The sequence below is a fragment of the Odontesthes bonariensis genome, chromosome 16, assembly GCF_027942865.1.
Source record: "Odontesthes bonariensis isolate fOdoBon6 chromosome 16, fOdoBon6.hap1, whole genome shotgun sequence".
NCBI lineage: Eukaryota > Metazoa > Chordata > Actinopteri > Atheriniformes > Atherinopsidae > Odontesthes > Odontesthes bonariensis.
In genome coordinates, this window is record NC_134521.1 from 34,341,886 (window position 1) to 34,368,898 (window position 27,013).

Consider the following 27,013-nt stretch of genomic DNA (forward strand, 5'->3'; position numbering starts at 1 on the left):
TATCTGTTTGAATCTGTCACTTAAAGGCTGTTCTTTAAACAGCCCGATCATGGAACCAAACTCTCTCTTACAGCTTCAGAAACTTTAAGGTTTGTCACAGCTCCTCTCCTCAGCTCTGTAACATGTAAAACCTTTCACCACCCGTGTGGAAGTGTGATAGATAGCAGATACAAAGCTATTCTGTGAAATACAACGTGGTGCTGATGGGTTTCATCAGCATCGTGTCAACTCCTTCAGCTCTAATGTAACAGAATGTAAATCACATGGTAAACTTTACATTTACAAAACAGGACAAACCACAGCACAAAAAGCTGTTTCTTCTCGAACCAAGTTCAACAATTAGCTTAATAAAGTAGGTTTTTCTATTCTATGGACTAAAGACTAAAGTCCAACTGAACCAAACTGAACTCCACATTAGTGCTGGGTGGTATACCGGTTCACACCGAATACCGGTTTATAATTTCATTATGATATGAATTTTTAATATATCGCCATACCGGTGTATTTGATTACACAACGGGGGAACGCTGTTTGAGACGGGACCCTTTTCAGTGTTGCGCTTCTAAACACGCATGTTTACTGTCTACTTTTAACGCTATTTAAAAAATACTCGTATTCGTTAAGCTGCATTTCCTTTCCCTGCTCTCCCTCCGTCTCTATCAGTCATGCGTCTCTCTCGCATAGCCTACTCACACACACACACAGCCCCTCCCCTCCGTGCACACCGCGTGTGTCTCCATCAGCGAGATCATCCCTGGAAGCGTGGAAGCTTGTTAGCTTCAGCGTCGCGTTAGATTAGCTCAACCGAAAGAAGACGGCTGGCGAAATTCACAAAAGGTTGGTATCATGTGCAACTTTATAAAATCACACATTAAAAAGTCCTATAAAAATATTTTATATTTTTAATACAATGTTGTCCCGTCCCGACCCGACCCATAGCAAACAAGCGATTACGCCTTCTTTATAAAGTTAACTAGTCGCAAGTTTGCCGTAGAAAAAAAAAAAATGTAGTTGGGTTGTCGAGGTCAAAACACTAGCAGCTGTGAATCAAAAAAAGTAGGTTTTTTAAACTCTTACACTGAATGTTTGCTGCTTCAATCCAGATGAGTATTGAAAAATATTTTCCGCGATTGAAAAAGAGACGTGTTGAGGATGAGGACCAGCCTGAACCGGAGGTATCAGTCTGAAACAGAGCTGAACAGTCCGACCAGTGTAATTAATGTTATTAATTTGTTTACAATGAAGATGTGAATATTAATACAATAAAGTTCTGTGTGACCAATTATTAACAAAGGAATTATTTTGAAGAATTTTTATTTTAATTTTTAATTCTGTTCTCAATCTGTAGAAAATGCTGTGAACACCTAATTATGCATGAAAAAAAAATACCGTGATATACCGTGAAACCGTGATACCGTGAAAAAATACCGTGATATGTATTTTTGGTCATACCGCCCAGCACTACTCCACATTCATTTTAAATAAGGGGAAGTGAAATCTGATCACAAAAAGTCACTTGAGGTGAACTGCTTGTGATTGTTGCGATTACAAGGCATAAGCTTTTATGTTAATACTGGGTGTGAAGACAAATCTTTTATCCTGTCTGTGTCGTTGCATTTCAGACCTTCTGGAGGACAACAAGGTCTAAACATAACAAGACTTAAATCAGGATGATTAACACCTTTTCCACTCATCCAGAAAATCAATCGTGGGTAAAGTAGTGAAGCACATAACTTTACTGGGTTACAGATAGAACATGTTGATTATTGAGCTTGTATGCAGATCTTCACCTTTGCACTGAGCTGGACAAACTGCTGCCCCCTTGGTTCCAGACTTTGTGCTAAGCTACGCTAACCAGCTTCTACCAGCTGCTAAGGACATTGTGCTAAGCTAAGCTGACCACCTGCTAAGGACTTTGTCCTAAGCTAAGCGAACCAGCTGCTAAGGACTTTGTGCTAAGCTAAGCGAACCAGCTGCTAAGGACTTTGTGCTAAGCTTAGCTAACCAGCTGCTAAGGACTTTTTTTTTTTCTACTAAGGACTTTGTGCTAAGCTAAGCGAACCAGCTGCTAAGGACTTTGTGCTAAGCTAAGCGCTGCTAAGGACTTTGTGATAAGCTAAGCTAACCAGCTGCTAAGGACTTTGTGCTAAGCTAAGGTAACCAGCTGCTAAGGACTTTGTGCTAAGCTAAGCAAACCAGCTGCTAAGGACTTTGTGCTAAGCTAAGCTAACAGCTGCTAAGGACTTTGTGCTAAGCTAAGCTAACCAGCTGCTAAGAACTTTGTGCTAAGCTAAGGTAACCAGCTGCTAAGGACTTTGTGCTAAGCTAAGCGAACCAGCTGCTAAGGACTTTGTGCTAAGCTAAGGTAACCAGCTGCTAAGGACTTTGTGCTAAGCTAAGCTAACCAGCTGCTAATGAATTTGTGCTAAGCTAAGCTAACAGCTGCTAAGGACTTTGTGCTAAGGTTAATTAACCAGCTGCTAAGGACTTTGTGCTAAGCTAAGGTAACCAGCTGCTAAGGACTTTGTGCTAAGCTAAGCAAACCAGCTGCTAAGGACTTTGTGCTAAGCTAAGCTAACAGCTGCTAAGGACTTTGTGCTAAGCTAAGCTATCCAGCTGCTAAGAACTTTGTGCTAAGCTAAGGTAACCAGCTGCTAAGGACTTTGTACTAAACTAAGCTAACCAGCTGCTAGTTGAAACTTATGGTCGTGTTCTAAATGGTAAATAGTTTGACATGAGATCACAGTTCTGGCATCTAAAAAGATAAATCAGTCATCAGATTTTTAAAAGAAACTTTTTCTTTTCAGAGTGTACCCACTGAGGTGTGCGGTCTGTGGGGAAGGGGAGGGGAAGTGGGTGGGGTCAGAGGTAAACCAATACATGATGGTGGAACTGGGCCGAGCCCCCTTCAGAACTGACCTTTCTGCCGGAGTCCTTGTGTCCACACTCCCCCTTGTCATACCACCACTTGTTTTTCAACTTGTCTAAGACGGCTTGTTCATTGAGCTTCAGTACTGCTAGGTTTACTGGGATTCTTCAAAGAACCAAGGGAGGGAAAGGGGGATTGGGAATAACATAAATAACATTATACACCTCCATGTTATCTTATGTTATTGTTCGGCTGAAGCAGCAGCAGCAGCAACGGTTTTAGCATTAACAGAACAGATGCTACATGTGCTACAGAGAAGACCTGAACAACGGTAGAAAGAAAACAAACAGAAAACAGGCACAATCACACAGAAAACCTCTGGAAAATGTCAGCGTCAAAGTGATATGCGTTAATACTCCATCTAGCTTGGCTCAGCCTGACTCCCTACGTGCGAGATGTGTATTACTATATCACTTTGGGTAACCGGCAAGAGCTGGAAACACTCCAAGACCTTTAGATTTCTGCGCAGAATCACTCCTTCAACATGCAGCCTGTGTTCTGAAAAGCAGGAAACACAAGTATTCTGTAACATGTGGGTGAGGGGGGCTTCGAAAAGGCTTCAGTTTAGGTGTTTTGGGAGGGAGTTTGAGTGAAAACTCTTAATGAACGAGGAGCCGACTGACCAAAGGGGTATCTGAAGAAGTTAAGTTAGTAAGCTAGTTTATTGTTTGTTGGATTTCCTTCAGCCTAATGTTCAGACTACTAATGGAAACCTCTGTAGGTGCTGATACTCCTGCACATCTCAAGCTGAGGCGACACGATTAGTGATTCTTTTTTTTATCTTATTTTGGTTAAATGTCCAAGAAACCAAAGGTGCATTTCGACCAAAGGCACATGGGGCTAGCACATGGGGCTGTGTTTGCAACCGCATACTACATACTACATGCTTCCATACTACATACTCATCGATCAGACAGTATGCAGAGAGTTTACCCACAATGCATTTCGCTCCTGCCCGAGCCGAAATCAGCCGGCCTGAAGCTGATTTCGCTTCAGCTCTAAACTCTGTAAACTTTAGCAACATTTGAAACATTTTCAGGCGAGAAAGTAGTCGTTTAGATCCCCAACGTGTTGAAAACCTGACAAAATACCGGCCGTTTACAATTTTGTTCCCACGAATTCGGCGCTACTAAAGCTAGCCGTAGTGAGCTAACGCACTTCCGGTTATTTTCACAAAATAAATTACCCGTTGCCTTTTATCATAGGGAAAGCCATTACCATACAATTGGTGCTTTTGTTTTGAAAACAGGAAGTGAACCTACCCTCGTTGTAGCTAGCTTGAAACTGCCGTTTTGACAGGAAATGACGTCGGCGACGTCACGTTACGTTGCATCTTGGGTAGTTTGAGTATGAGTAGTAACCTCATGATGCATACCCAACATTTCGGCGAATCTAGTATGCATCCGGGAACTTCTTGCTTACTCAAACTCGCATACTAACTCAAAAAGTTAGAATGACAGTAGGAGAAGTATGCGGTTTCGAACACAGCCACAGACTCCCTCTGAATCCACTGGTCACTGCTGTGAGTCGGTTCAGCTGTAACTGTTGCACCTGAGGTTTGATCTAATCTGACTCCGGTTCTTTGCAGCCTGATACTTATGGTGCATCTTCAGCAGCTCTGAACCTGATAGATTTTACTTCCTTTTTCTTAACGTTCCTGCTTTTCTGCACACTGAAGGTTCCATGACAACTTAAACCTGTAATAACAGCTTGCTGCTTCTAGAGGACTTTTTCTCTCATTATAACATGAATATCGTCTTAAAGCCTTGACTTTAGATGCATTATGTACCCCGTGGATCAGACAGGAAGCAGGCGGTGGTATTGTTTCTGCAGGGCCCTGCAGGGAGTGTTTCATGCGCGACACTGAAGGTGCGGGTCGTTGCCGGTTACCCCGATGTGCCATTGCCTGTCGTTACCCGTCGGGGTTACGGTGATCTGACCTTGGAGTCCCCTCCCCCGATGCCGCACTCTCCCTTGTCATACCACCATCTGTTTTTCAATTTGTCCAACAGGCCCTGCTCGTTCAGTTTTAACACTGCCAAGTTAACAGGGTTTCTACGGGGATAATAGCAACAGTGGGGAATAAAAAGGGAACTAGGTGTTAATGAGGACTGCCACAGCAACATCGTCACACGTGTGCACTCATGACAAGCATTGTGTTTGAATGAATGGTGCATTAAAGGACAGGTTCGCTGCCATTCAGCCCAGACTTTCCCAAAAGGCCTTTTTTATCTTTAAAGTCACAGTTTGACAGACTTCAGCCACTCAGTGGCCTCAGAGTCTGACACTAAAATGTTCATTATGTTAAAGAACTGTGTCTCGATTTGCGTTAAATCACTTTGCTGGATAACTTAATATTCTATAACTGGAGGGAAAATGTAAATAAAATTTAAATGCAAAGATGTTTATCAAAGATTAACTGGTTTGGTTTCCTGGGTGTCAGTAAAAAGCAACAAAACAGCCTGAAGCTGTGGTTTTAAAAGCTTTGAGATCATGGAACTCTAACAAGCTAATTCAGTTTACATCATTTTATCTCTCCAACGAGCCCCTGAGAGGCGTCACAGCTCATTTACACCTGCTAAAATATGACATTTCCACTGCAGCAGGTTGATCATAAGTTCTCTGGAGACCGTCCAATAAAGCTCTCAGAGGTTGGTCACCACGACAACATGAAGGCTCATCTCCTACAGCTTGTGTTTCTGTTCTGTGAGACCATCAGGACAGTTTACTACAGGACTGCAGGTGTCAGCCCTACATAGGACGGAGAATTAAATGTCTCCATGACAGGTTAGAATCAATCTCTTTTCTTTTTGAACCTGAATTGTTGCTGCAGTTACAGTTTCAGAGCCTCCATATAACAGAAAGTTCAGGAAATGTGTGTTTCTGTAGAGAAAAACACGCGACCCGCTGAACTTTATGGGAAAACAACCAAAATGGTGTCCAATACTACAGTCATTTAGGCTTTAAACGATCATGACACATCATGTTAACGCTCTACAGAGGCTTCTTCAATGGTACTGTATATAGTATTTAGGGCTGGGCGAGTTAACTCGTCATTATCGCGTTAACGTAGTAATTATTTAACGCCGATAAATATTTGATCGCGCATTAACGTAGGTTTTATTTTATTTTATTTAAACAAAAAAAATTGTTCTAATTTTTTAAATTTTTTACAAATTAAAAAACTGCTTAACCCACTACGCCACGGACCACCCCTGTTAATTATTATTTATTTTATTATTGTAAAAGTCTGTTGCTGTCTACTGCGGAACCGGAAAAGAAAGTAATCGGCGGATCCACCAAACATGGAGAAGGGTACGGAACTTTTACTCGGCCATTTTCATTTTAAAGTTCTTCCAGACGGCGGAGTCGACAGAACCAAAGTCATCTGTAAACACAGCCAAGTTGAATTGTCTTCTCAGCGTAGTAGTTCCAGTCTAAAATATCACTTAAAGGCAAAACACACAACTGATAGCAGCAAGTCATTCAAGGAAACAAACAGTGGAGCGAGGCTTCTACATAAAAACTACAGAAAGATGCTGATGTTAAAAGTGTGTTTGCACAACAAATGTTATGCCACTTTCATTCATATGGCAGCACATTTAAAATAAAACTAAATGCTAAAGGCTATACACTACTTTTGGATTCATTTTTGGATTTTGCGTACAAATGCGATTAATCGTGATTAATCAGGGAAATCATGTGATTAATTAGATTAAACATTTTAATCGTTGCCCAGCCCTAATTATATTATTATTACGCCTTAATTTCCAAACATCGGATTCATCATAGTTAGAATCTCTTCGTGCCAACAAGCTACTTCACCTCCTCTCATAAAAGGCTGGAGGGATGGGTTGGCTTCTGTAAACCAAAGGTCTCTGTGACGTTCACACTTTACAGGCAGTCCGTGCTGAAAAACAGCAAATTCATCCAAACAAAAAGCACTAAACCTTTTTTTATATCTTTTAAACTTCCGTTCATTACCTGGTAAATAAAGGAGAAACAAGAGTCAAATGTTTAAGCCCAACATGAGTTCAGGTTCAGGTTAGGACTGATGAACAGGAAGATTCGTGTCCGTTTCCTGATGTAAACATTGCCTGTTGTTCCCCTTTACCCACCAGTGATGATCCAAGCCACAGAGTGGCAGAAGCAGCGATGACAAATCAATAAAATGATCAATGAGATGTGCTTCAGTTTGACGGCTGTGATGGCAGCTAATGTAGGAGAAGAGTTTTGTTCTAAAGCAGTTAAAGTTGGGTTGAAACGCTCGTCAGAACGCAGAAATCTACTTGTTTCCGGATGGTCTCACCTGGACTTATCTGTGATAACCAGATCAATCAGACGGTTGAGAAGTTCATTGGAACAAGACTCTCCAAATGATCCAGTTTAAACACAAACAGCAGCAACATGAGCGGAGGGCAGATCAAGCGCACCATTTGAACTTAGAAGTCGGAATTCGTCCCAGTTGGAGAAGTTAATTAAAAACATCCTCCATGAATTAAAGGGATAGTTCGCCTCTTTTGACATGAAGCTGTATGACATCCCATATCAGCAACATCATTTATGAACATCTTCTTACCCCCTGCTGCGTCCTGTGAGCAGAGTTCCAGCCTCGTTTTGGCGTTGATGAAGGTAGTCCGGCTAGTTGGCTGGGGTTTAAAAAATAAAGCGTCTTGCTTCTCAAAACAATATGCGTTCAAAAGAGTAATACATTTGCATCACAAAATCGTTCTCAGGAAAAAGTCAGACCTCACAATCGCTTGGCCTTACTTTCTCTCCATATCACTGTGTGCTGCCGCCTGCCGACAGCCGCGCCTGTTACGGTGTTTGCTGCTCGGAAGCAGGGGATTGCTTGGTCTGCACTTCGGTCTGCACGGTCTACACAGCAGGCAGTGATACGAAGGGAGAGAAAATAGGGCCAAGCGATTGTGAGGTCTGACTTTTTCCTGGAGAACGATTTTGTGATGCAAATTTATTACTCTTTTGAACGCATATTGTTTTGAAAAGCAAAACGCTTTATTTTAAACGCTCTTCAGGAAACACTATCCAGATCCGCCCTCTTAGGACATCACCTGTTTCGCCCCAGCTCCTTACGCACTTATTTTTTTCCTAAATTGTCTTTGTTTTCTAAATTGTCTTCCCATTTGTCTCGTTACCTAACTTACCGCACTTACTCTAGCACTAGTTATGCTCTTAGCTGTTTGTTTTTGGAAGGAAATGCACTTATGATTTCTTGTGACCTGAAGTTCTTTTGCCTCCCGATGTGGAACACACTTATAAGTCGCTTTGGATAAAAGCGTCTGCAAAATGACTGTAATGTAATGTAATGTAATTTTTGTGGCCCCAGCCAACTAGCCGGACTACTTTCGTCAACACCTAAAAGAGGCTGGAACTCGGCTCACAGGACGCAGCAGGGGGTAAGAAAATGTTCATAAATGATGTTGCTGATATGGGATGTTATACAGCTTCATGTCAAAAGAGGCGAACTATCCCTTTAAGGTCCAACTCAGGAACTCACAGGAACCTCAGCAGCCCTGACCTCACAATCCAACATGGCTGACCTTAGAAGTGGAGATGAGCTCTGTCCAACCACCACCAGAGAACATGCTGTGGTGCTTGGATGCCCCAAACTTTAGTTTAATGTCTTTTTTTTGTCTACTTGTAACTATTGCTAATCAAAGCCAGCCCGCTCTGCTGGATCTCTGACTCGCTGTGAGGTCATCCACGGCTCTAACATCCGACTTCTGAAGCAAACGAAGCGCAGCGTTGGATCTGAGAACCAGCCAACACAGAGACAGCTGCACACTCCTCACACAGAGCTGATGTTTCTGATGAGTGGAGCTGATTATCTGCTCAGTATTCAGGTGCTTCAGCGTAGAACTGATCACAAAGAGCAGCTCTGGAGGGTTTTCTTTTATTCAAATGTTGAACTGTTTTCTGTGTCTGCAGCTTAATGCACAAACACAGCCGACAGCCAAGGTGAGTGAATGTGGAATCATCACTATTTCCTGGTTTCTTTCATGGTTTTTCCAACATAAAAGAACCAAATGATTCATTCAACGTGTGCCAATCTCCTCCGATGACCTTTCTCTGGCTCTGGGTTGGCGGTAAAATGCTGATGTGAGGCAGCGGGAATGAAAGCGACTTCCTCTGACAGAACATCGGATAAAAACATGAAGAGAGCCCTCTGATGTCTGACAAAAAGGACGGGAGAGAAAACATGCCGTTCAGATGCTGCGGTCAGGCAAAAGTTTCAGGAATAATCATCTGGTTTTTGTCCTTTTAAACCGAGTCAACGACATAAATCTGCTCAGTATTCAGTCCTGAATGTGGACAGATTGATCTGCATGAGGGATAATGTGCAAGGCCTCGATTCCTGCTCAGACTGGACTCCTCGAACGATTTTATCCCACTCAGACCAGAAAAGAAGAAACAAATGTTTTGAAACATTTTCTCAAAAAGGTTTTAAATGAGGAACGTTATACTTAATTAAACCATATTTCCAGAGTTTCTTAAAGTAGAATGGGAGGCATAGCCTTCAGTTATCAGGCCCCTCCCTGTGGAACCAGCTGCCAGTTTGGGAGGCAGAGCCTTCAGTTATCAGCCCCCTCTCTGTGGAACCTGCTGCCAGTTTGGGAGGCAGAACCTTCAGTTATCAGGCCCCTCTCTGTGGAACCAGCTGCCAGTTTGGGAGGCAGAGCCTTCAGTTATCAGGCCCCTCTCTGTGGAACCAGCTGCCAGTTTGGGAGGCAGAGGCTTCAGTTATCAAGCCCCCTCTCTGTGGAACCTGCTGCCAGTTTGGAAGGCAGAGCCTTCAGTTATCAGGCCCCTCTCTGTGGAACCTGCTGGCAGTTTGGGAGGCAGAGCCTTCAGTTATCAGGCCCCTCTCTGTGGAACCAGCTGCCAGTTTGGGAGGCAGAGCCTTCGGTTATCAGGCCCCTCTCTGTGGAACCAGCTGCCATTTTGGGAGGCAGAGCCTTTAGTTATCAGGCCCCACTCTATGGAACCAGCTGCCAGTTTGGCTTCAGGAAGCAGACACCCTCTCTACCTTTAAGACCAGGCTTAAAACTTTCCTTTCTGATAAACGCTTATAGTTAGGGATGGCCCAGGTGACCCTGAAACATCCCATAGTTAAGCTGCTATAGGCCCAGCCTGCTGGGGGAGCTCCCATGATGCACCTTTCCTCCCTCTGCTCTCTTTCCTCTCTATGTACATATGACATCATTGTTGCCATTAACTTTTGTAAACCCCCAGTCTGTATTAACCCAGCTCATCTTGTTGCCTTAGCTCAGATGTATTCCTCATTCAATCTGTTCGCATTCCAGGACAAGACTGTGTTCATTATTTACTGCAGTTATTACAGACCAATCAGATTTTCTTTTGAAACAACGGGAACAGATCAGAGCGTTTGTTTTACCTGACAGCATCAAAGCTCAGTGAGACAGAGTTACAGAGGTGGAGACTGGTCAGGATGTGAGGGGTGTTGTTCTGGTGGTTGTGGAGGCAGAGAGACAGGCAGGTGGCAGAGAGATAGGCAGGTGGCAGAGAGACAGGAAGGTGACAGAGAGACAGGAAGGTGACAGAGAGACAGGCAGGTGGCAGAGAGACAGGCAGGCGACAGAGAGAGAGGAAGGTGACAGAGAGACAGGCAGGTGGCAGAGAGACAGGAAGGTGACAGAGAGACAGGCAGGCAGGTGGCAGAGAGACAGGCAGGTGGCAGAGAGACAGGCAGGTGGCAGAGAGACAGGAAGGTGACAAAGAGACAGGCAGGTGGCAGAGAGACAGGAAGGTGACAGAGAGACAGGCAGGTGGCAGAAAGACAGGCAGGTGACAAAGAGACAGGCAGGTGGCAGAGAGACAGGAAAGTGACAGAGAGACAGGAAGGTGACAGAGAGACAGGCAGGCAGGTGGCAGAGAGACAGGCAGGCGACAGAGAGAGAGGAAGGTGACAGAGAGACAGGCAGGTGGCAGAGAGACAGGAAGGTGACAGAGAGACAGGCAGGTGGCAGAGAGACAGGCAGGCAGGTGGCAGAGAGACAGGCAGGTGGCAGAGAGACAGGAAGGTTACAGAGAGACAGGCAGGTGGCAGAGAGACAGGGAGGTGACAGAGAGACAGGCAGGTGGCAGAGAGACAGGGAGGCGACGGAGAGACAGGAAGGTGACAAAGAGACAGGAAGGTGACAGAGAGACAGGCAGGTGACAGAGAGACAGGCAGGTGACAAAGAGACAGGAAGGTGACAGAGAGACAGGCAGGTGACAGAGAGACAGGCAGGTGACAGCGGGACAGGCAGGTGACAGAGAGACAGGCAGGTGGCAGAGAGACAGGCAGGCAGGTGACAGAGAGACAGGCAGGTGACAGAGAGACAGGCAGGTGACAGAGAGACAGGCAGGTGACAGCGGGACAGGCAGGTGACAGAGAGACAGGCATAACAGATAACAGACACAAACAGGCCGACAGGGCAGTCAGACGGACCGACAGACATATGGACAAAGACAAAATAGAAAGAGACAGGACACACAGAGACAGATTAAGATACTGACCGTCGACAGACAGACACACAGACAGTTAACAAGTCGAACAGTGAGATGTGAATTACTTTATATTTTCCAATCAAGTTCAACAAAATGGATGAAATTTATCAACTCATCAGCCAGCAGCTGCGATCATTTGATCTCTGACGTGAACGGTTACATGTCAGAAGCAGCTCTCAGTGTGCAGACATCAAACAGGTGATGCTTAAAAGCCTCAACAGTCTCAGTTATCGTTTCTCAGATCAAACTGACGCTTCAAAACTCTGGGTTACGAGATCTTAACAGGTCCTAATGCAGCTCAAACATTGGGTTTTTAGTATTAACAATAGGCTGCAGTAAATCCAACGGCTTTCTCTTAAAGTTCCATCAGGGATTTTATCTGATAATGCTTTAAACATGAAGAGTTTGGTTCTACAACCTATCGGCATCGGTGCATTGCAGTTACATGCCGACATGTTGCAGCATTTCGCTGTAACGTGGGGACAGTCTTAGAAATCTGTGGGAAACCTGAGCCGTGGGCTGCTCTTAGTTCTGTTGGTGTTGTTGTTGGTCTTTTAGGTTTGCCCTCAAAGTCAAAGTGGATGAAGGTCTGTTTTGTGATGAAGTGAAACTAAATTAGTTAAAAATAACTTGTTTTATGGTGATATATCCTTTAATAGCATAATATGTTTATTCAACACTGTTTTTTTTTTTAAAGGGATTTGATGAATCATTCTGTTTTACTGCCGGACGTAAAAATTTAACCTAATTTTTCTTTCAGTTTTTATATTTTTCTATTCAATCACATCTCGTATCAACATCACAGAAACTTGCAGCTTAAATAGGATGAAACACTTCCATAAGCAACTAAATTGAAGTTAATTTAACATTTTCCGTATTAAACTCGAGATGAAAGTTTATTTTCTTGTGGCTGTTAAAGTAAACAAATGTTTAGTGTTTTCTACGACTTTAATGTAAACATGATTCAAGCGATTTTGATAATATGCATAAAGTGTCGGTTAAATCTTTATGTTTTTCATATTTATAGCTCATCGTTTAAGCTTCGTGTGTTTTTAAGAGCTATATTTGTATGAAGCAGACCTTCATTTTGATTAATAAGACGCTGGTGCCCACACATCAGAGGGCGCTGCACAGCTGCTTTAATTATTGGCTGAAATTGGCAGATAATTGGCTAAATAATAATAATTTAGACTTTTTACCAACCAATGATATGACAGAAACAGATATAATATGAATTCCTTATTTAAAAAGTCCCACAAAATGAGACAAAAACAGGATGACAACATTAACCCCACACTGACGCCCTGTCAGGACACTCAGAGTGTACCTAAGGGGCGATCCTTTGGGCGTGGCCACTCCGTAGCCTTTGGAGTCCAGGTTTCCGCCTACTTTCATGGTGTCGCAGGGCTTCCTCTGCTCGATGTACTCGTTCATGGAAGACTCCAGCAGGTAGGCGTACTTTCCCTTTGATTTTCTCACTCGTATAACTCCCTCGTTGGTGTTCTTCACAAACGGAGATGGATCCGCACTACGCATGTACGACCACATCTTCTCAAACACGGCGATCTTCGACCTCTGAGGTGGGAGTAGCGATCAAAGACAGTGCATTTATGAGCTCCAACATTTCTGTTAGTTCTGTGTCAACATTCAGGAAAGTTAGTTTCTTCTTTGCTTCATCCAGTTGTGAACCTACAGCGTCTCTACTGCTTTTTTAATCCAAAGTAACTGACAAAGTGATACTCCAATAACTTAGATCTGAGTGCCTTAGATCTGTGGGGTACCCCAAGGTGCTGTACTGGGCCCACTTCTATTTTCATTTTATATACTGCTTCTTGGGTCAATATTTGAACTGAAAACTGCATTAATTTCTATGTTTACAATGTCAAGAACAAGGCTTTTGCACAGTACCATATGAATTCTGAATTTAAACAACTCGCACAGCAAAGACAACAAATATTAGGAAATATGACCTCACCCTGAAGAACTCCTTGGTGGAGCCTCCATCCAGCGTCCCGTAGGCGATCTCTGTCTGCTTGGCCAGATCCTCTGCGCTCTCTATGGGGGAGACCATCCTCTCCACAGTGAGGAAGGCTGCCAGGTTGGCTGTGTAGGAGGAGATGATGATGAGGGTGAAAAACCACCAAACTCCTCCGACAATTCGACCCGAGAGAGACCTGAGGAGAAAGAACAAGAAATTGATCAGTTCAGAAACATTGGCTGCATCAAAGCTGTCTGCTACATAAAAGTATTAAACTATGAAACTTCTTGCTTTTTGTTTTCAATATAAAATGTTATTTTCTGTTCTGAGAGGAATAAATTTGACTCAGTTTCTCTTTGGGCTTCAAATTCAACCAAAAAAGCCCAGAAATGATGCATGTTTAAAAATAAATTAAATAATACTTCAATTTCCAGGGATACAACCTTAGAAAATCTACAGCTATCTGAAAGTGTCGGTGTTTAAATTCACCCGAAAACAGAAATAAAACCTCCTCTTCTTGGATCTACCTGTGTTAACAGTTAAAGTTAGACTGGATGCTGTTACTATTATCATTAATCTTGAGTCTCCGGAAATAAAATCTATCTAATCTCATCATTGAAAAGGGTTTACATTTTGATGCAGACAGTAAAAAATCAGCCAGAATCATCTTAAAAACAAACATAAGAGTCCTCACTGAACCTCCAAATAAGATGATTACCAGAGGTGAGTAGTAACGAGTTACATTTACTTGAGTAAATTTTTAAAAAAAAATTATACTTCTAGGAGTAGTTTTAAATCTCTATACTTTTTACTTTTACTTGAGTAGATTTGTGCAGCAGAAACTGTCCTCTTACTCCGCTACATTAGGCTACAATGAGCTGGTTACTTTTCTTCTTACCTCTATGGTATTCTACGCCTCATTATTTTTATCCCCCTGCGTACGCCTCATTTTAATGTTTTGTTCTGACAGAGAGAGAGACTTCCGCCAAAGGCTCTACCACCTGACTGTGATTCACCAATCAGACGTAGCCGTGCAGTCTGGTCACGTTACCATACTCAATCTCAGCGGCGGGACGGGTTAGCTTTACAGTTTACAGTCGTAGCAAACAAACAAAGAAACAGATGAAAAATGTCAGAATCAACGGTGGGAAATGCAGACACAGACGAGGCCTCATACTGAAAGCATGTTTACCTTACAGAGTGAGAAACAGCAGCTACATTATGTGTCTTCTGTGTCAACCGAAAGAAACACACATTTCAGCAGAAACTCAACATCTAACTTGAGGAAACATGTAGGGGTAAGTTTCCTAAATTCGTTTTTTCCCCCATGGATAGGTGAATGTTTGTTTTTTAGGTTACATATGGGTTACATATGTTTTAAACATTTCCTAAGTCTCTTTTATTTTTTATTGAAGCTCTTGAATTTACCTGTATTATTTTAATTTAAGCTATTTTGTAATTAATTAATTCATTTTAATTAATTTTATCAATTGGATGAACTCTAATTTGCCTAAAGATGATTATTTAGTATTTTTGTCTGTCTGATTGAATCCGTTCCTGATTATATACATATAAACATCACTGCGAACGGTTCATCACCGCGTTCACATGTAAAGTTAAACATTTAACGAGCACAGAAAAAGCATCCAAGATCCAGAAATACTGCTGCCTTTTCTGGACCCGACCTCATTTAAGATGGCCTGGAGTGAAATGGAAACTGTTCTGAGGTCTGACCAATCGGAAGGACGAGTAAAGGACGCTGCGTCCTCAGGCTACAAAGGAGAACAACCATCCAGCTCGTCACCGACACACGGTTTAAAAGCCTCTGTTTGCCATGATGTGTTGAACAATATATACTAAATAAAGTTTCTCTCCTTCAATTTTAACAGAACAGAAATAAGAAGTCTGGTGTTTTATTTAGGTTTTACACACCATCAGGGATATTTGGGAATTGGATTGTCACTGATTAAACCGGTGGTTTGAAGTTAAAAGCCTCACTGTGACTTTGTTCAATAATAGTAGACAGATAAATAACAAAGCATGACAATTCATCACCTATCAGAGACAAAAAAAGCAGCTTCTGACAACCACAAACTGACCTCCAGAGGCTTTAGCTGCAACATGTGTGATTGTTCTGCTTGGACATGTTACATTATCTTCATCTCAGGCAGTACAGTAGGTGTGAGGACTGCAGCTCAGCTGTTGAAAGTAAAGCTGAGAGACTCTTTCTGCAGGGCATCTGTACCTGCATACATTCACACAAATCAGATCAAACTCACACTAATCCTGTTCAGCCCTGCAGCCCTGAATGGCTTGTCTAGGGTGACCCTGTGTGATGGGACGTGCACTAAAACACACAGTAACACTGACTATAAAGCATGATGAACATGCAGATGTTACTTAAACATATTAGAATATTACTGATTGGGATATAAAGGGCAACATTTTACTCTGGGTTGCTTGACAATTATGAATCAAATCCATCATAACAGGTCATGCCACATTGTTTGGGTTCACAAAGGTGATGTTTGATACAACCGGACAAGATCCCGGACAAGCCCTCAATTTAGTTAAATACCAGCTTGTGGGCTGCAACATACATTTGGGTTCACCAACGTGATGTTTGATACGACCGGACAAAATCCCGGACGAGCCCCAATTAAGTTAAATACCAGCTTGTGGGCTGCAACATACAGTAAAATCTCAACTGACATGTGTTTGGAAAGTAGTAAGAGTTCTATTTTCCTTCATAACACAAAAGATAACGAATAATGCCAGGCTCCAAGCATTTTGTTTGTGGCCAAAATGGAGCAAAGAGCCAAAGGAGCATCCAGACTGCTGTCAGCAACCAGTCCCTGCAGCCAGGCTCTGGGATGGGATGGGGTTGGATCAGGGCCCTCTGCAAAGCTCATTTCCACTTCTGTGATGGCAGCATTAATTCAGAAAAGCTCACTGAGATTTTACAGCAACATACGCTGCCTTCAAGACCACATCTTTTCCAGGGACGTCCGTGATTTGTTCAAGCAGACCATGGAAAAGCACATTCTGCACACGTTCCAAAGGCATGGCTGAGGAAGAAGAGGGGACGGGTGCTGGTGGGGCTCTCGCTTTTTCTCTTCAAAGTTCGAGCATCCAGTAACATGTTTGAATTAAAGTAAATCGCATTCTTCAGAAAACAGCCTGTATGTACGGATGCATCTGACTGTTAAAAGTAGGTTATGTCAGCTGTCTTATGAGGACAATGACAACAGCCAATGACCTGAGAAGTGCTGTTTGAAAGCATTTTAAGGTTTTAAATCCATCCATCCATCCATCATCTTCCGCTGGTCCGGGGATCGGGTCGCTGGGGCAGCAGCTTGAGCAAAGAGACCCAGACGTCCCTGTCCCCGGCCACTTCCTCCAGCTCTTCTGGGGGGATCCCGAGGCGTTCCCAGGCCAGCCGAGAAACATAGTCTCTCCAACGTGTCTTGGGTCTTCCCCGGGGCCTCTTCCCAGTGGGACGGGCCCAGAACACCTCACCGGGGAGGCGTCCAGGAGGCATCCTAACCAGATGCCCAAGCCACCTCATCTGACTCCTCTCGATGCGGAGGAGCAGCGGTTCTACTCCGAGTCCCTCCCGGATGACCGAACTTCTCACCCTATCTCTAAGGGTCGCCAGACACCCTGCGGAGGAAACTCATTTTGGCCGCTTGTATTCGCAATCTCGTTCTTTCGGTCACTACCCACAGCTCGTGACCATAGGTGAGGATAGGAACATAGATTGACCGGTAAATCGAGAGCTTGGCCTTCTGGCTCAGCTCCTTCTTCATCACGACGGGCCGGTGCAGAGCCCGCATCACTGCAGACGCCGCACCGATCCATCTGTCAATCTCGTGCTCCATTCGTCCCTCACTCGTGAACAAGACCCCGAGATACTTGAACTCCTGCACTTAGGGAAGGATTTCATTCCCGACCCGGAGAGGGCATTCCACCCTTTTCCGGCCAAAGACCATGGTCTCAGATTTGGAGGTGCTGATTCTCATCCCAGCCGCTTCACACTCGACTGCGAACCGCTCCAGTGAGAGCTGAAGGTCACGGCCCGACGACGCCAACAGAACCACATCGTCCGCAAAAAGCAGAGACCCAATTCTGAGGTCGCCAAACCGGACCCCCTCAACGCCCTGGCTGCGCCTAGAAATTCTGTCCATAAAAATTATGAACAGAATCGGTGACAAAGGGCAGCCCTGACGGAGTCCAACCCTCACAGGAAACATGTCCGACTTACTGCCGGCAATGCGGACCAAACTCTGACACCGGTCATACAGAGACTGAACAGCCCATATCAAGGGGTCCGGCACTCCATACTCCCGGAGCACCCCCCACAAGAGTCCCCGAGGGACACGGTCGAACGCCTTCTCCAAGTCCACAAAACACATGTAGACCGGTTGGGCGAACTCCCATGCACCCTCCAGGATCCTGCGGAGGGTATGGAGCTGGTCCACTGTTCCACGGCCAGGACGAAAACCACACTGCACCTCCTGAATCTGAGATTCGACTATCCGGCGGATCCTCCTCTCCAGTACCCCCGAATAGACCTTACCAGGAAGGCTGAGGAGTGTGATCCCCCTATAGTTGGAACACACCCTCCGGTCCCCCTTTTTAAAGAGGGGGACCACCACCCCGATCTGCCAGTCCAGAGGCACTGTCCCCGATGTCCACGCGATGCTGCAGAGGCGTGTCAACCAAGACAGCCCTACAACATTGTAGCGTTATTGGGTATTTATATACGTATTAAATATAAGGATGTATGAGATGTTCTTACAGTCTCAAATAAACCTTACCTCGAATTCAGGGCACCACCTACCTAGGTTTTAACTTAATTTAAGTCACAGTCAGGGAGGAAAACTGTTCAAAATCTTACGATCCTGGTATGTTAAATTAATAATCAATTTAATGATCAATTAATATTCAGTCTCATATCTCGCTACTTTCGTGAAAGTTCTCGTTTGGTTGGACAGACATTACATAAAGAAAGCATACGACACAATCTGTGATTATAACATATATATAGATATATGAACTGTTTATTACATTGATATGATCTTAGACATGAACCTTTAAACAAACAGGAGATGCATGGAATATGGGTGATTATATAAAACACTTAGTGAATATAAAATAAAATATGGGAATGGGGAGATACTGGATGTATTCAAATAGTTTGGGTTGGCTGACTATTTGACGCTAAATACTGACATTTAGGATTAATTTATCATTCTGTGAAAGCCTCGAGACATCCATCAAACCCACTTTAAGGTGAAAACGGGTCGGTCTTACTGTGCTGAAGTTCTGCTTAGTCAGCTCGGAACACGGCAGCGGCCACGCGGGGTCCGAGGGGATTTCTCTTCCGCTCTCTGGGCCTTCCTGGTTGTGGTGGCTGACTTTTTAGCGGACTTCTCAGTTGCTCCTTTCCACCGGGAAACGGGAACGATGGTGCCGAGGGCTTTGGTTAGATGATCGAATCTTCTGAGTGTCAGTGGGTCCGTTGCTTCTCTGATGAAGTGAACTTAAGTTCACAGAAGATTAATAAAAGGTTGCTTGGAGTTGGCTTTCTTGGTAGGAAAACTTCATTCTGTTCTTATCTTTGTTCGGGTCTTTCTTTCTCGTCTCCGGGGTCTCACTGGGTTCTGGAGGGTCTCCTCCGGTCGTCCGCTGCATCGTTATCCTGACGTCCTTCCGCTCTCTCCTGAGATTATGGGAAAACTCCCAAACTCTGGTGAGCTCTTCTCTTCTGCTCAAACCATCTCCAAAACTCTCTGAGCAGCTGTTCTCTGCTCAAATCTCCTTCTGAAACTCTGGGTTGGAACTCTTCTGGAACAAGAGGCAAGAAGCAAGAGAGCCGCCTGAAGCGAGCCAGCAAACGAGAGAACTAGAGAGCGAGTGTTTTTCGCGGGCTCCGGGTTTTGACTCTCGGAGGCGGGGCTTACACTACTTTTTCAGCCAATGATATGCTTGAACTGTGTGCATGTCTGCCTGGGTGTCTGTGTAAGGTGATCTGTGCTATATGGGGATTTCTGGATAGAACAAAGAAAACTCTTATTTCTCCATTACTCCGTCTCATAGAACATTTGTCTCGGTGATTCTGAAAACACCACATCTTGTTAAGATATGCAGATTAAAGATATAACATAGACTTGCAATATAAAGACATCAAAATAACACACATGATAAAGACAATTATGACTTCAAAATTCAGATGGATATCTATAAAATCGTGACATATGAATAGTGAACCACACAATGTTAATTTTCTGTGTTTTCAATGGGGATACCAAACAAATACCAAATAGATACCGAAGGGACATCGTTAGAAGTTAATAGTTGCATATATCTTGTCCATTTGTCCTCTGGGATTTAAATGTTCAACTAATCAACACTGCAGACCACTAGGGGGCAATGTGGTTCCATCAGGCAGGTTGGGCATTTCCAACCAAGATCAGTTCTTTGTCAATATTTAAGCCAGAATCGTACAAATTGTCTCTATATGCGTCTTGTGATCAAGCTGGAAACCTGAAAGAAATTGTATACGGTTATCAAACACATTTAATATAGTTTTAAGATTCGCCTAAAAGTGAGCCTTAGTGAAGTCTTCTCAGTTCGTATGTAGCCATCTGGTCTCTTTCTCTGGGGGAGAGGGTGTTAACATGTCAATTCGATTCATGGTAAAGATAAGATAGTGAGGCCTCCAACATCTCCAACAGAAAGGTTCTTTGTTCGTTAGAGTCTATCCCAATTTTTATTGCAAGCGTCTGTTGCGAGTTCGACTCCCCAAAAACTTCCAAAGGCCGAAGGTTATTGTAAATTAGGCAGTTTTCTGTCTCTCTTTCCTTTGTGGAAAGAAAATGAAGGTCTGTTTTTTTATCCACATACGTAAACATCCCCCACAGGAATGTTGGGGTATCTTCAGAGACTGAAGGCCTCTTAATCCAAACACTGTGACTGCTACAACATCCAGAGCCTTGAGGAACTCAGGACGGACCTCATCCACCCCCGGGGCCTTGCCACCGAGGAGTTTTTTGACCACCTCGGCAACCTCAGCCCCAGAAATGGGAGGCCCCTTGTCCGAGCTCCCCAACTCTGCTTCCTCATCGGAAGGCGTGTCGGTAGGATTGAGGAGGCCCTCGAAGTATTCCCCCCACCGACTCACGACGTCCCTAGTTGAGGTCAGCAGAGCCCCGCCCTCACCATACACGGTGTTGACGGTGCACCGCTTCCCCCCCCCTGATGGTGGACCAGAAACTCCTCGAGGCCATCCGGAAGTCATTCTCCATGGCCTCCCCGAACTCCTCCCAAGCCCAAGTTTTTGCCTCAGCAACCGCCGAGGCCGCGTTCCGCTTGGCCTGTCGGTACCCATCAGCTGCTTCCAGAGTCCCACTGGCCAAAAAGCTTCAGCTTGACGGCTTCGCTCACCACTGGCGTCCATCAGCGGGTTCGAGGGTTGCCGCCACGACAGGCACCGACCACCTTACGGCCACAGCTCCGGTCGGCCGCCTCAACAATGGAGGCACGGAACATGGCCCATTCGGGCTCAATGTCCCCCACCTCCCCCGGGACATGGTTGAAGCTCTGCCGGAGGTGGGAGTTGAAACTCCTCCTTACAGGGGATTCTGCCAGCCATTCCCAACAGACCCTCACAATACGTTTGGGCCTGCCAGGTCTGACCGGCTTCCTCCCCCACCAGCGGAGCCAACTCACCACCAGGTGGTGATCAGTTGACAGCTCTGCCCCTCTCTTCACCCGAGTGTCCAGGACATACGGCCGCAAGTCCGACGATACGACCACAAAGTCGATCATTGAGCTGCGGCCTAGGGTGTCCTGCTGCCAAGTGCACATATGGACACCCTTATGCCTGAACATGGTGTTCGTTATGGACAGTCCGTGACAAGCACAGAAGTGTCACTGTCATTGCCCACGTGAGCATTGAAGTCCCCCAGCGGGACGAAGGAGTCTCCCGAAGGAGCACTCTCCAGTGCCTCCTCCAGGGACTCCAAAAAGGGTGGGTACACTGAACTGCTGGTCGGTGCATAAGCACAAACAACAGTCAGGACCCGTCCCCCCACCCTAAGGCGGAGGGAGGCTACCCTCTCGTCTACTGGGGTAAACCCCAATGTACAGGCGCACAGCCGGGGGGCAATAAGTATGCCCACACCTGCTCTACGCCTCTCACCTCGGGCAACTCCAGAGTGGAAGAGAGTCCAACCCCTCTCGAGGAGGCTGGTTCCGGAGCCCAAGCCATGCGTCGAGGTGAGTCCGACTATATCTAGCCGGAACCGCTCAGCCTCGCGCACCAGCTCAGGCTCCTTCCCCAGCAGAGAGGTGACGTTGTATTACAATGAACTGGATTTTATTTGGACTCTATCTTTGAAGTGCCTGGAGATGAAGTTTGTTGTGATTTGGCGCTTTATAAATAAAACTGAATTGAATCGAGTTGCTGTATGAAGAAATGGAAACAAACAAATTATTTAGGAACGAGTTGCAGCCTAACATGAAATATCTTTAAACTGTTTATACTGAAAGTGTAAGAATCACTAATAATTCATCATTAACTTAAAGCAGCTCCACTGGCTTGAAGGAGGATGTCAGCCTCTATAATGGTGGAAGTGAAGTTAAGCGAACATGAAGGTTAAGAAATGAGTAGGTGCCACTTTATGTTTATCACCAGATTGTTTTAGGCATGAATAACGGGAACATACTGTTTTATCTCTATCCTATAGTCCTACCCACTGCTATACGGACCACAGATGTCTGGAGGTGATGTCCCCACACACGACACACCTGTGAACTGCTGAACCTGAAGTATGATATCAGGACATTTGGACAACATTTCTATAATGAGGCCATTGTCTGAGGAAGCCACCTACACACACTTATAGAACTGTGGACACATGGTGATGAAACTGAGTGCAGCAGATCCAGAATAGAAAAGACCTTGGGCCTGAACACAGCTGGAACACAGCTGGAACACACCACAAAATCGGCTGGACGTCGCAGTCGTATGTTTTACGATAATGTGTCAACCCCAATAAGCGATGTATACGTCAGCGATGGTGCGGGTGTCATCTCGTTAGGGCTGGGCAACGATTAACATGTTTCATCTAATTAATCACATGATTTCCCTGATTAATCACGATTTATCGCATTTTTTACACAAAATCCAAAAATTAAGTAGTGTATAGCTCTTAGCATTTAGTTTTATTTTAAATGTGCTGCCATATGAATGAAAGTGCCATAACATTTGTTGTGCAAACACACTTTTAACATCAGCATCTTTATGTAGTTTTTATGTAGAAGCCTCGCTCCACTGTCTGTTTCCTTGAATGACTTGCTGCTATCAGTTGTGTGTTTTGCCTTTAAGTGATATTTTAGACTGGAACTATTATGGTGACAAGACAATTCAACTTGGCTGTAAATGCAGGAGTTTTTGTCTGTATTTATTTCGAAATACGTGCTTTTATGTTGAAACAAGTAACACAGGAAGTAGCGCCGGTTAGCTCCATGAGCTTCACACCTGTAGCGGTGATGTTACCTGCTAGTTTAACTTTATTTTTTTACTCCATGCTTCGTGGTGTTTGCTGTAACTGTGTGAATGTGATGCAGAGGAGAAGTGGAAGTTAAAGAATCCTAGTTCTGACCATGAAGATTGCCTCTGGGGAATGACTCTAAAATGAATGACGCTAAAGTGGCCAGTATTACTTTGATTATTTATTGGTACCAGCGGCAATGTTAAGAATGCTATTTCTTTAATGATTACAACAACTAATGTTTTCTTTTACTTTGTTTACGCGAACATGTAGTTCTACGGTGTTGATGTGGCGTTAATAAACATCTGTGAAAAGAACAGTAGTCTCGCATCCAATCAATGGGCGGTATATTGGCAGTGTTTACAGATGACTTTGGTTCTGTCGACTCCGCCGTCTGGAAGAACTTTAAAATGAAAATGGCCGAGTAAAAGTTCCGTACCCTTCTCCACGTTTGGTGGATCCGCCGATTACTTTCTTTTCCGGTTCCGCAGCAGACAGCAACAGACTTTTACAAAATAAAAGCCTGTGAGCAACAGACTTTTACAATGATAAAAGCCTGTGAGCAACGGACTTTTACAATAATAAAAGCCTGTGAGCAACAGACTTTTACAAAATAAAAGCCTATGAGCAACAGACTTTTACAAAAATAAAACCCTGTGAGCAACAGACTTTTACAAAATAAAAGCCTGTGAGCAACAGACTTTTACAATAATAAAAGCCTGTGAGCAACAGACTTTTACAAAATAAAAGCCTGTGAGCAACATACTTTTACAATAATAAAAGCATGTGAGAAAGAGACTTTTACAAAATAAAAGCCTGTGAGCAACAGACTTTTACAATAATAAGATAAATAATAAAACCTGCGTTAATGCGCGATAAAATATTTATTAAATATTTAATTAACGCATTATTTATATTTACGCGTTAACTCATTAATTATTTAATTAACGCGATAAAAACGAGTTAACTCGCCCAGCCCTAGTTCTCGTGTTGCCCAGGTGTCCTCACCTGGGGGAGATGTCGCAGCCCTGCTGCATGAAGGCCCCGAGTGAGAACCAGAGAGAGTTGAAGATCCCAAAGTCGTTGGTGTGTTCTGGAGTCTCCTTTTCTTTCTGCTGGTTCTGGTTGTGATTCTGAGACTGAGAGAAGCCTGGCAGAAAAAAGAGAATCAAAGTGAGCTGATGGAAGTCCAGTCACAATGAGGACGCTTCAGGTTGTGATGATAAGACACCTGGAGAGCGAGGAAGTTCAGAGGAGGAAGTGGGCGGAGCTCGTCGTGAAGCAAAGGAGGGAACGGCCTCGTCTTCATCATCAGAGTCCTCCCCTTGCCACTCATACGGACTGAAGCGACTCACCTGTAACAGAAGAGCAAAGTTTCATTAAGGCTGTCACACCTGCATTTATCAGAGGCAGCTTTTAACCTTTGCATTTCATGATGTGAGAGATAACAAGAGCTTTTTATTCAATAGCAGGTGTCACTGTGAAGGAGGCAGAGCCTTCAGTTATCAGGCCCCCCTCTGTGGACCCAGCTGCCAGTTTGGGAGGCAGAGCCTTCAGTTATCAGGCCCCTCTCTGTGGACCCAGCTGCCAGTTTGGGAGGCAGAGCCTTCAGTTATCAGGCCCCTCTCTGTGGAACCAGCTGCCAGTTTGGGAGGCAGAGCCTTCAGTTATCAGGCCCCTCTCTGTGGACCCAGCTGCCAGTTTGAGAGGCAGAGCCTTCAGTTATCAGGCCCCTCTCTGTGGAACCAGCTGCCAGTTTGGGAGGCAGAGCCTTCAGTTATCAGGCCCCTCTCTGTGGAACCAGCTGCCAGTTTGGGAGGCAGAGCCTTCAGTTATCAGGCCCCTCTCTGTGGAACCAGCTGCCAGTTTGGGAGGCAGAGCCTTCAGTTATCAGGCCCCTCTCTGTGGAACCAGCTGCCAGTTTGGGAGGCAGAGCCTTCAGTTATCAGGCCCCTCTCTGTGGAACCTGCTACCAGTTTGGGAGGCAGAGCCTTCAGTTATCAGGCCCCTCTCTGTGGAACCAGCTGCCAGTTTGGGAGGCAGAGCCTTCAGTTATCAGGCCCCTCTCTGTGGAACCTGCTGCCAGTTTGGGAGGCAGAGCCTTCAGTTATCAGCCCCCTCTCTGTGGAACCAGCTGCCAGTTTGGGAGGCAGAGCCTTCAGTTATCAGGCCCCTCTCTGTGGAACCAGCTGCCAGTTTGGCTTCAGGAAGCAGACACCCTCTCTACCTTTAAGATCAGCCTTAAAACTTTCCTTTCTGATAAAGATATATAGTTAGGGATGGCTCAGGTGACCCTAAAACATCCCATAGTTCTGCTGCTATAGGCCCAGACTGCTGAGGGAGCTCCCATGATGCACCTCTCCTCCCTGTGCTCTCTTTCCTCTCCATGTACATATGACATCATTGTTGTCATTAACTTGTGTTTCTCTCTCTCAGCAGGTGTCCCTGGCCTGGTGTTACGGTGCTTGTTGTCCCCTCTTTCCTGTCCTCTCAGCCCCCAGCTTGTCCAGGCAGATGGCTGCCCTTCCATGTTCTGGTTCTGATGGAGGTTTCTTCCTGTTCAAAGGAAGTTTTTTCTCTCCACAGTCGCCACGTGCACGCTCAGGAGGGATCAAAGAGAAGTTTCAGTGCAATCTGCTGGTTTCCTGAGCTCAGCAACTATTTCTTAATTTAGTTAAGATTTGATTGGATTAGGATATTTTTACAGTGAACTGGATTGTAATCAGCTGGAATTGGACTGTATCTCTGAAGTGATGAAATTTGTTGTAATGTGACACTTTACAGATAAAACTGAAATTAACTGAATTGTATTGAACCGAGTGCTACTATGTGCACAAATAAAAATTCTCCAGTTATTATTAAACTAATTGTTTAATTTCATGAACCTCCTTCTTGAGATATATTCAAACTAAAGGTAACTATTTCAGCTTAGAGAAGAGAAAACTATCAGGTCTGAAAACTCCTGTGGCAGAGAAACTCTTCAGAGGATTAAAGGAGATCTTCTGCATAAATGTAGGCAGTAGAGAACAGATTCCTCACCAGGAAGAGCACCACGCTGACTCCGATGTAGGCGAACACGATGCACATCCAAATCTCGTAGGCCAGCGGGTCGAGGAAGGAGAAGACACCCGGTTTGGACTTGGTGGGTTTCTTGATCATGATGGAAATTCCCAGAGACATGAAGGGTTTGGTGAAGTCGATCACCTGCTCTCGCACCAGAGTGATGGTCAGCGGGGCGACCGCCATGTCGGCCTTCTGCAGGAGGGCGGAGAGAAAAGGCTGTGACACAGAGGTTTCTGCCCCATAAAAACCCAGTTTCTTCCCCATAAAAACCCAGTTTCTTCCCCATAAAAACCCAGCTTCTGCCCCATAAAAACCCGGTTTCTGCCTGCCAAAGCCAACAGACGAGCTCACAGACTCATTAAAAACATCTGTACACCTGTCACTGCTGATTTTTGCAGCTCACACAAACCGGCTCTTCTTTTAGCGCACTTCAGCCACATTGAAGATTCATTCTATTCCATCATGGCTGCAGCAACATCCCCCAACTGTGTGGTCGCACTCACCCCGTACACCAGTTCTCCCACCATGCCGTTCCACATCTTTGTTTCCGAGTCTCTGGCGCCGTACTTGCCGTCGCCCACCAGCTCGAGGCGGTACACAAAGCCGACATGTTTGGCGATCTCTGCGGCGAGTTCAGCGCAGTAACCTTCGTACTTCTCATTTCCCACGAACTGCTCGTGGTTCTTCTTCAGCATCATGTAGGGCGCTTCCTGTGAGCAGGCAGAGGGAGCCGACATTACTGCTGTTCTATAACGTTTATGCTGTTACGCTTAAGAAATATCAGTTTGTGGCTGTGTTTGAAACCGCATACTTCTCCTACAACTACTACTACTCATACTGACTTTTTTCCCGGATGCATACTAGATTCTCCGAAATGTTAGGTATGCATCATGACGTTACTACTCATACTCAAACTACCCAAGATGCAACGTAACTTCACGTAGCCGATCG

The 27,013-nt window shown here is 44.7% G+C and overlaps 1 protein-coding gene across 4 annotated transcripts in view; it reads right to left on the bottom strand.

The window, feature by feature from the left end:
• The window catches only part of LOC142401498 (glutamate receptor 1-like), a 196,518-nt gene that overhangs the window by 28,385 nt on the left and 141,120 nt on the right, over positions 1–27,013 (bottom strand). For 2 of the 4 annotated variants that reach the window (XM_075486942.1, XM_075486944.1), the window contains 7 exons: positions 26,566–26,772; positions 26,039–26,254; positions 24,231–24,354; positions 24,008–24,149; positions 13,437–13,635; positions 12,789–13,036; positions 4,870–4,984 (listed from right to left, as the gene is read on the bottom strand). In XM_075486942.1, coding sequence (XP_075343057.1) covers positions 4,870–4,984; positions 12,789–13,036; positions 13,437–13,635; positions 24,008–24,149; positions 24,231–24,354; positions 26,039–26,254; positions 26,566–26,772 — 1,251 coding nt within the window. Of the gene's footprint in view, positions 1–2,919; positions 3,035–4,869; positions 4,985–12,788; positions 13,037–13,436; positions 13,636–24,007; positions 24,150–24,230; positions 24,355–26,038; positions 26,255–26,565; positions 26,773–27,013 lie in introns of all 4 variants that reach the window. The other 2 variants (XM_075486943.1, XM_075486945.1) reach the window with 2 other exon arrangements.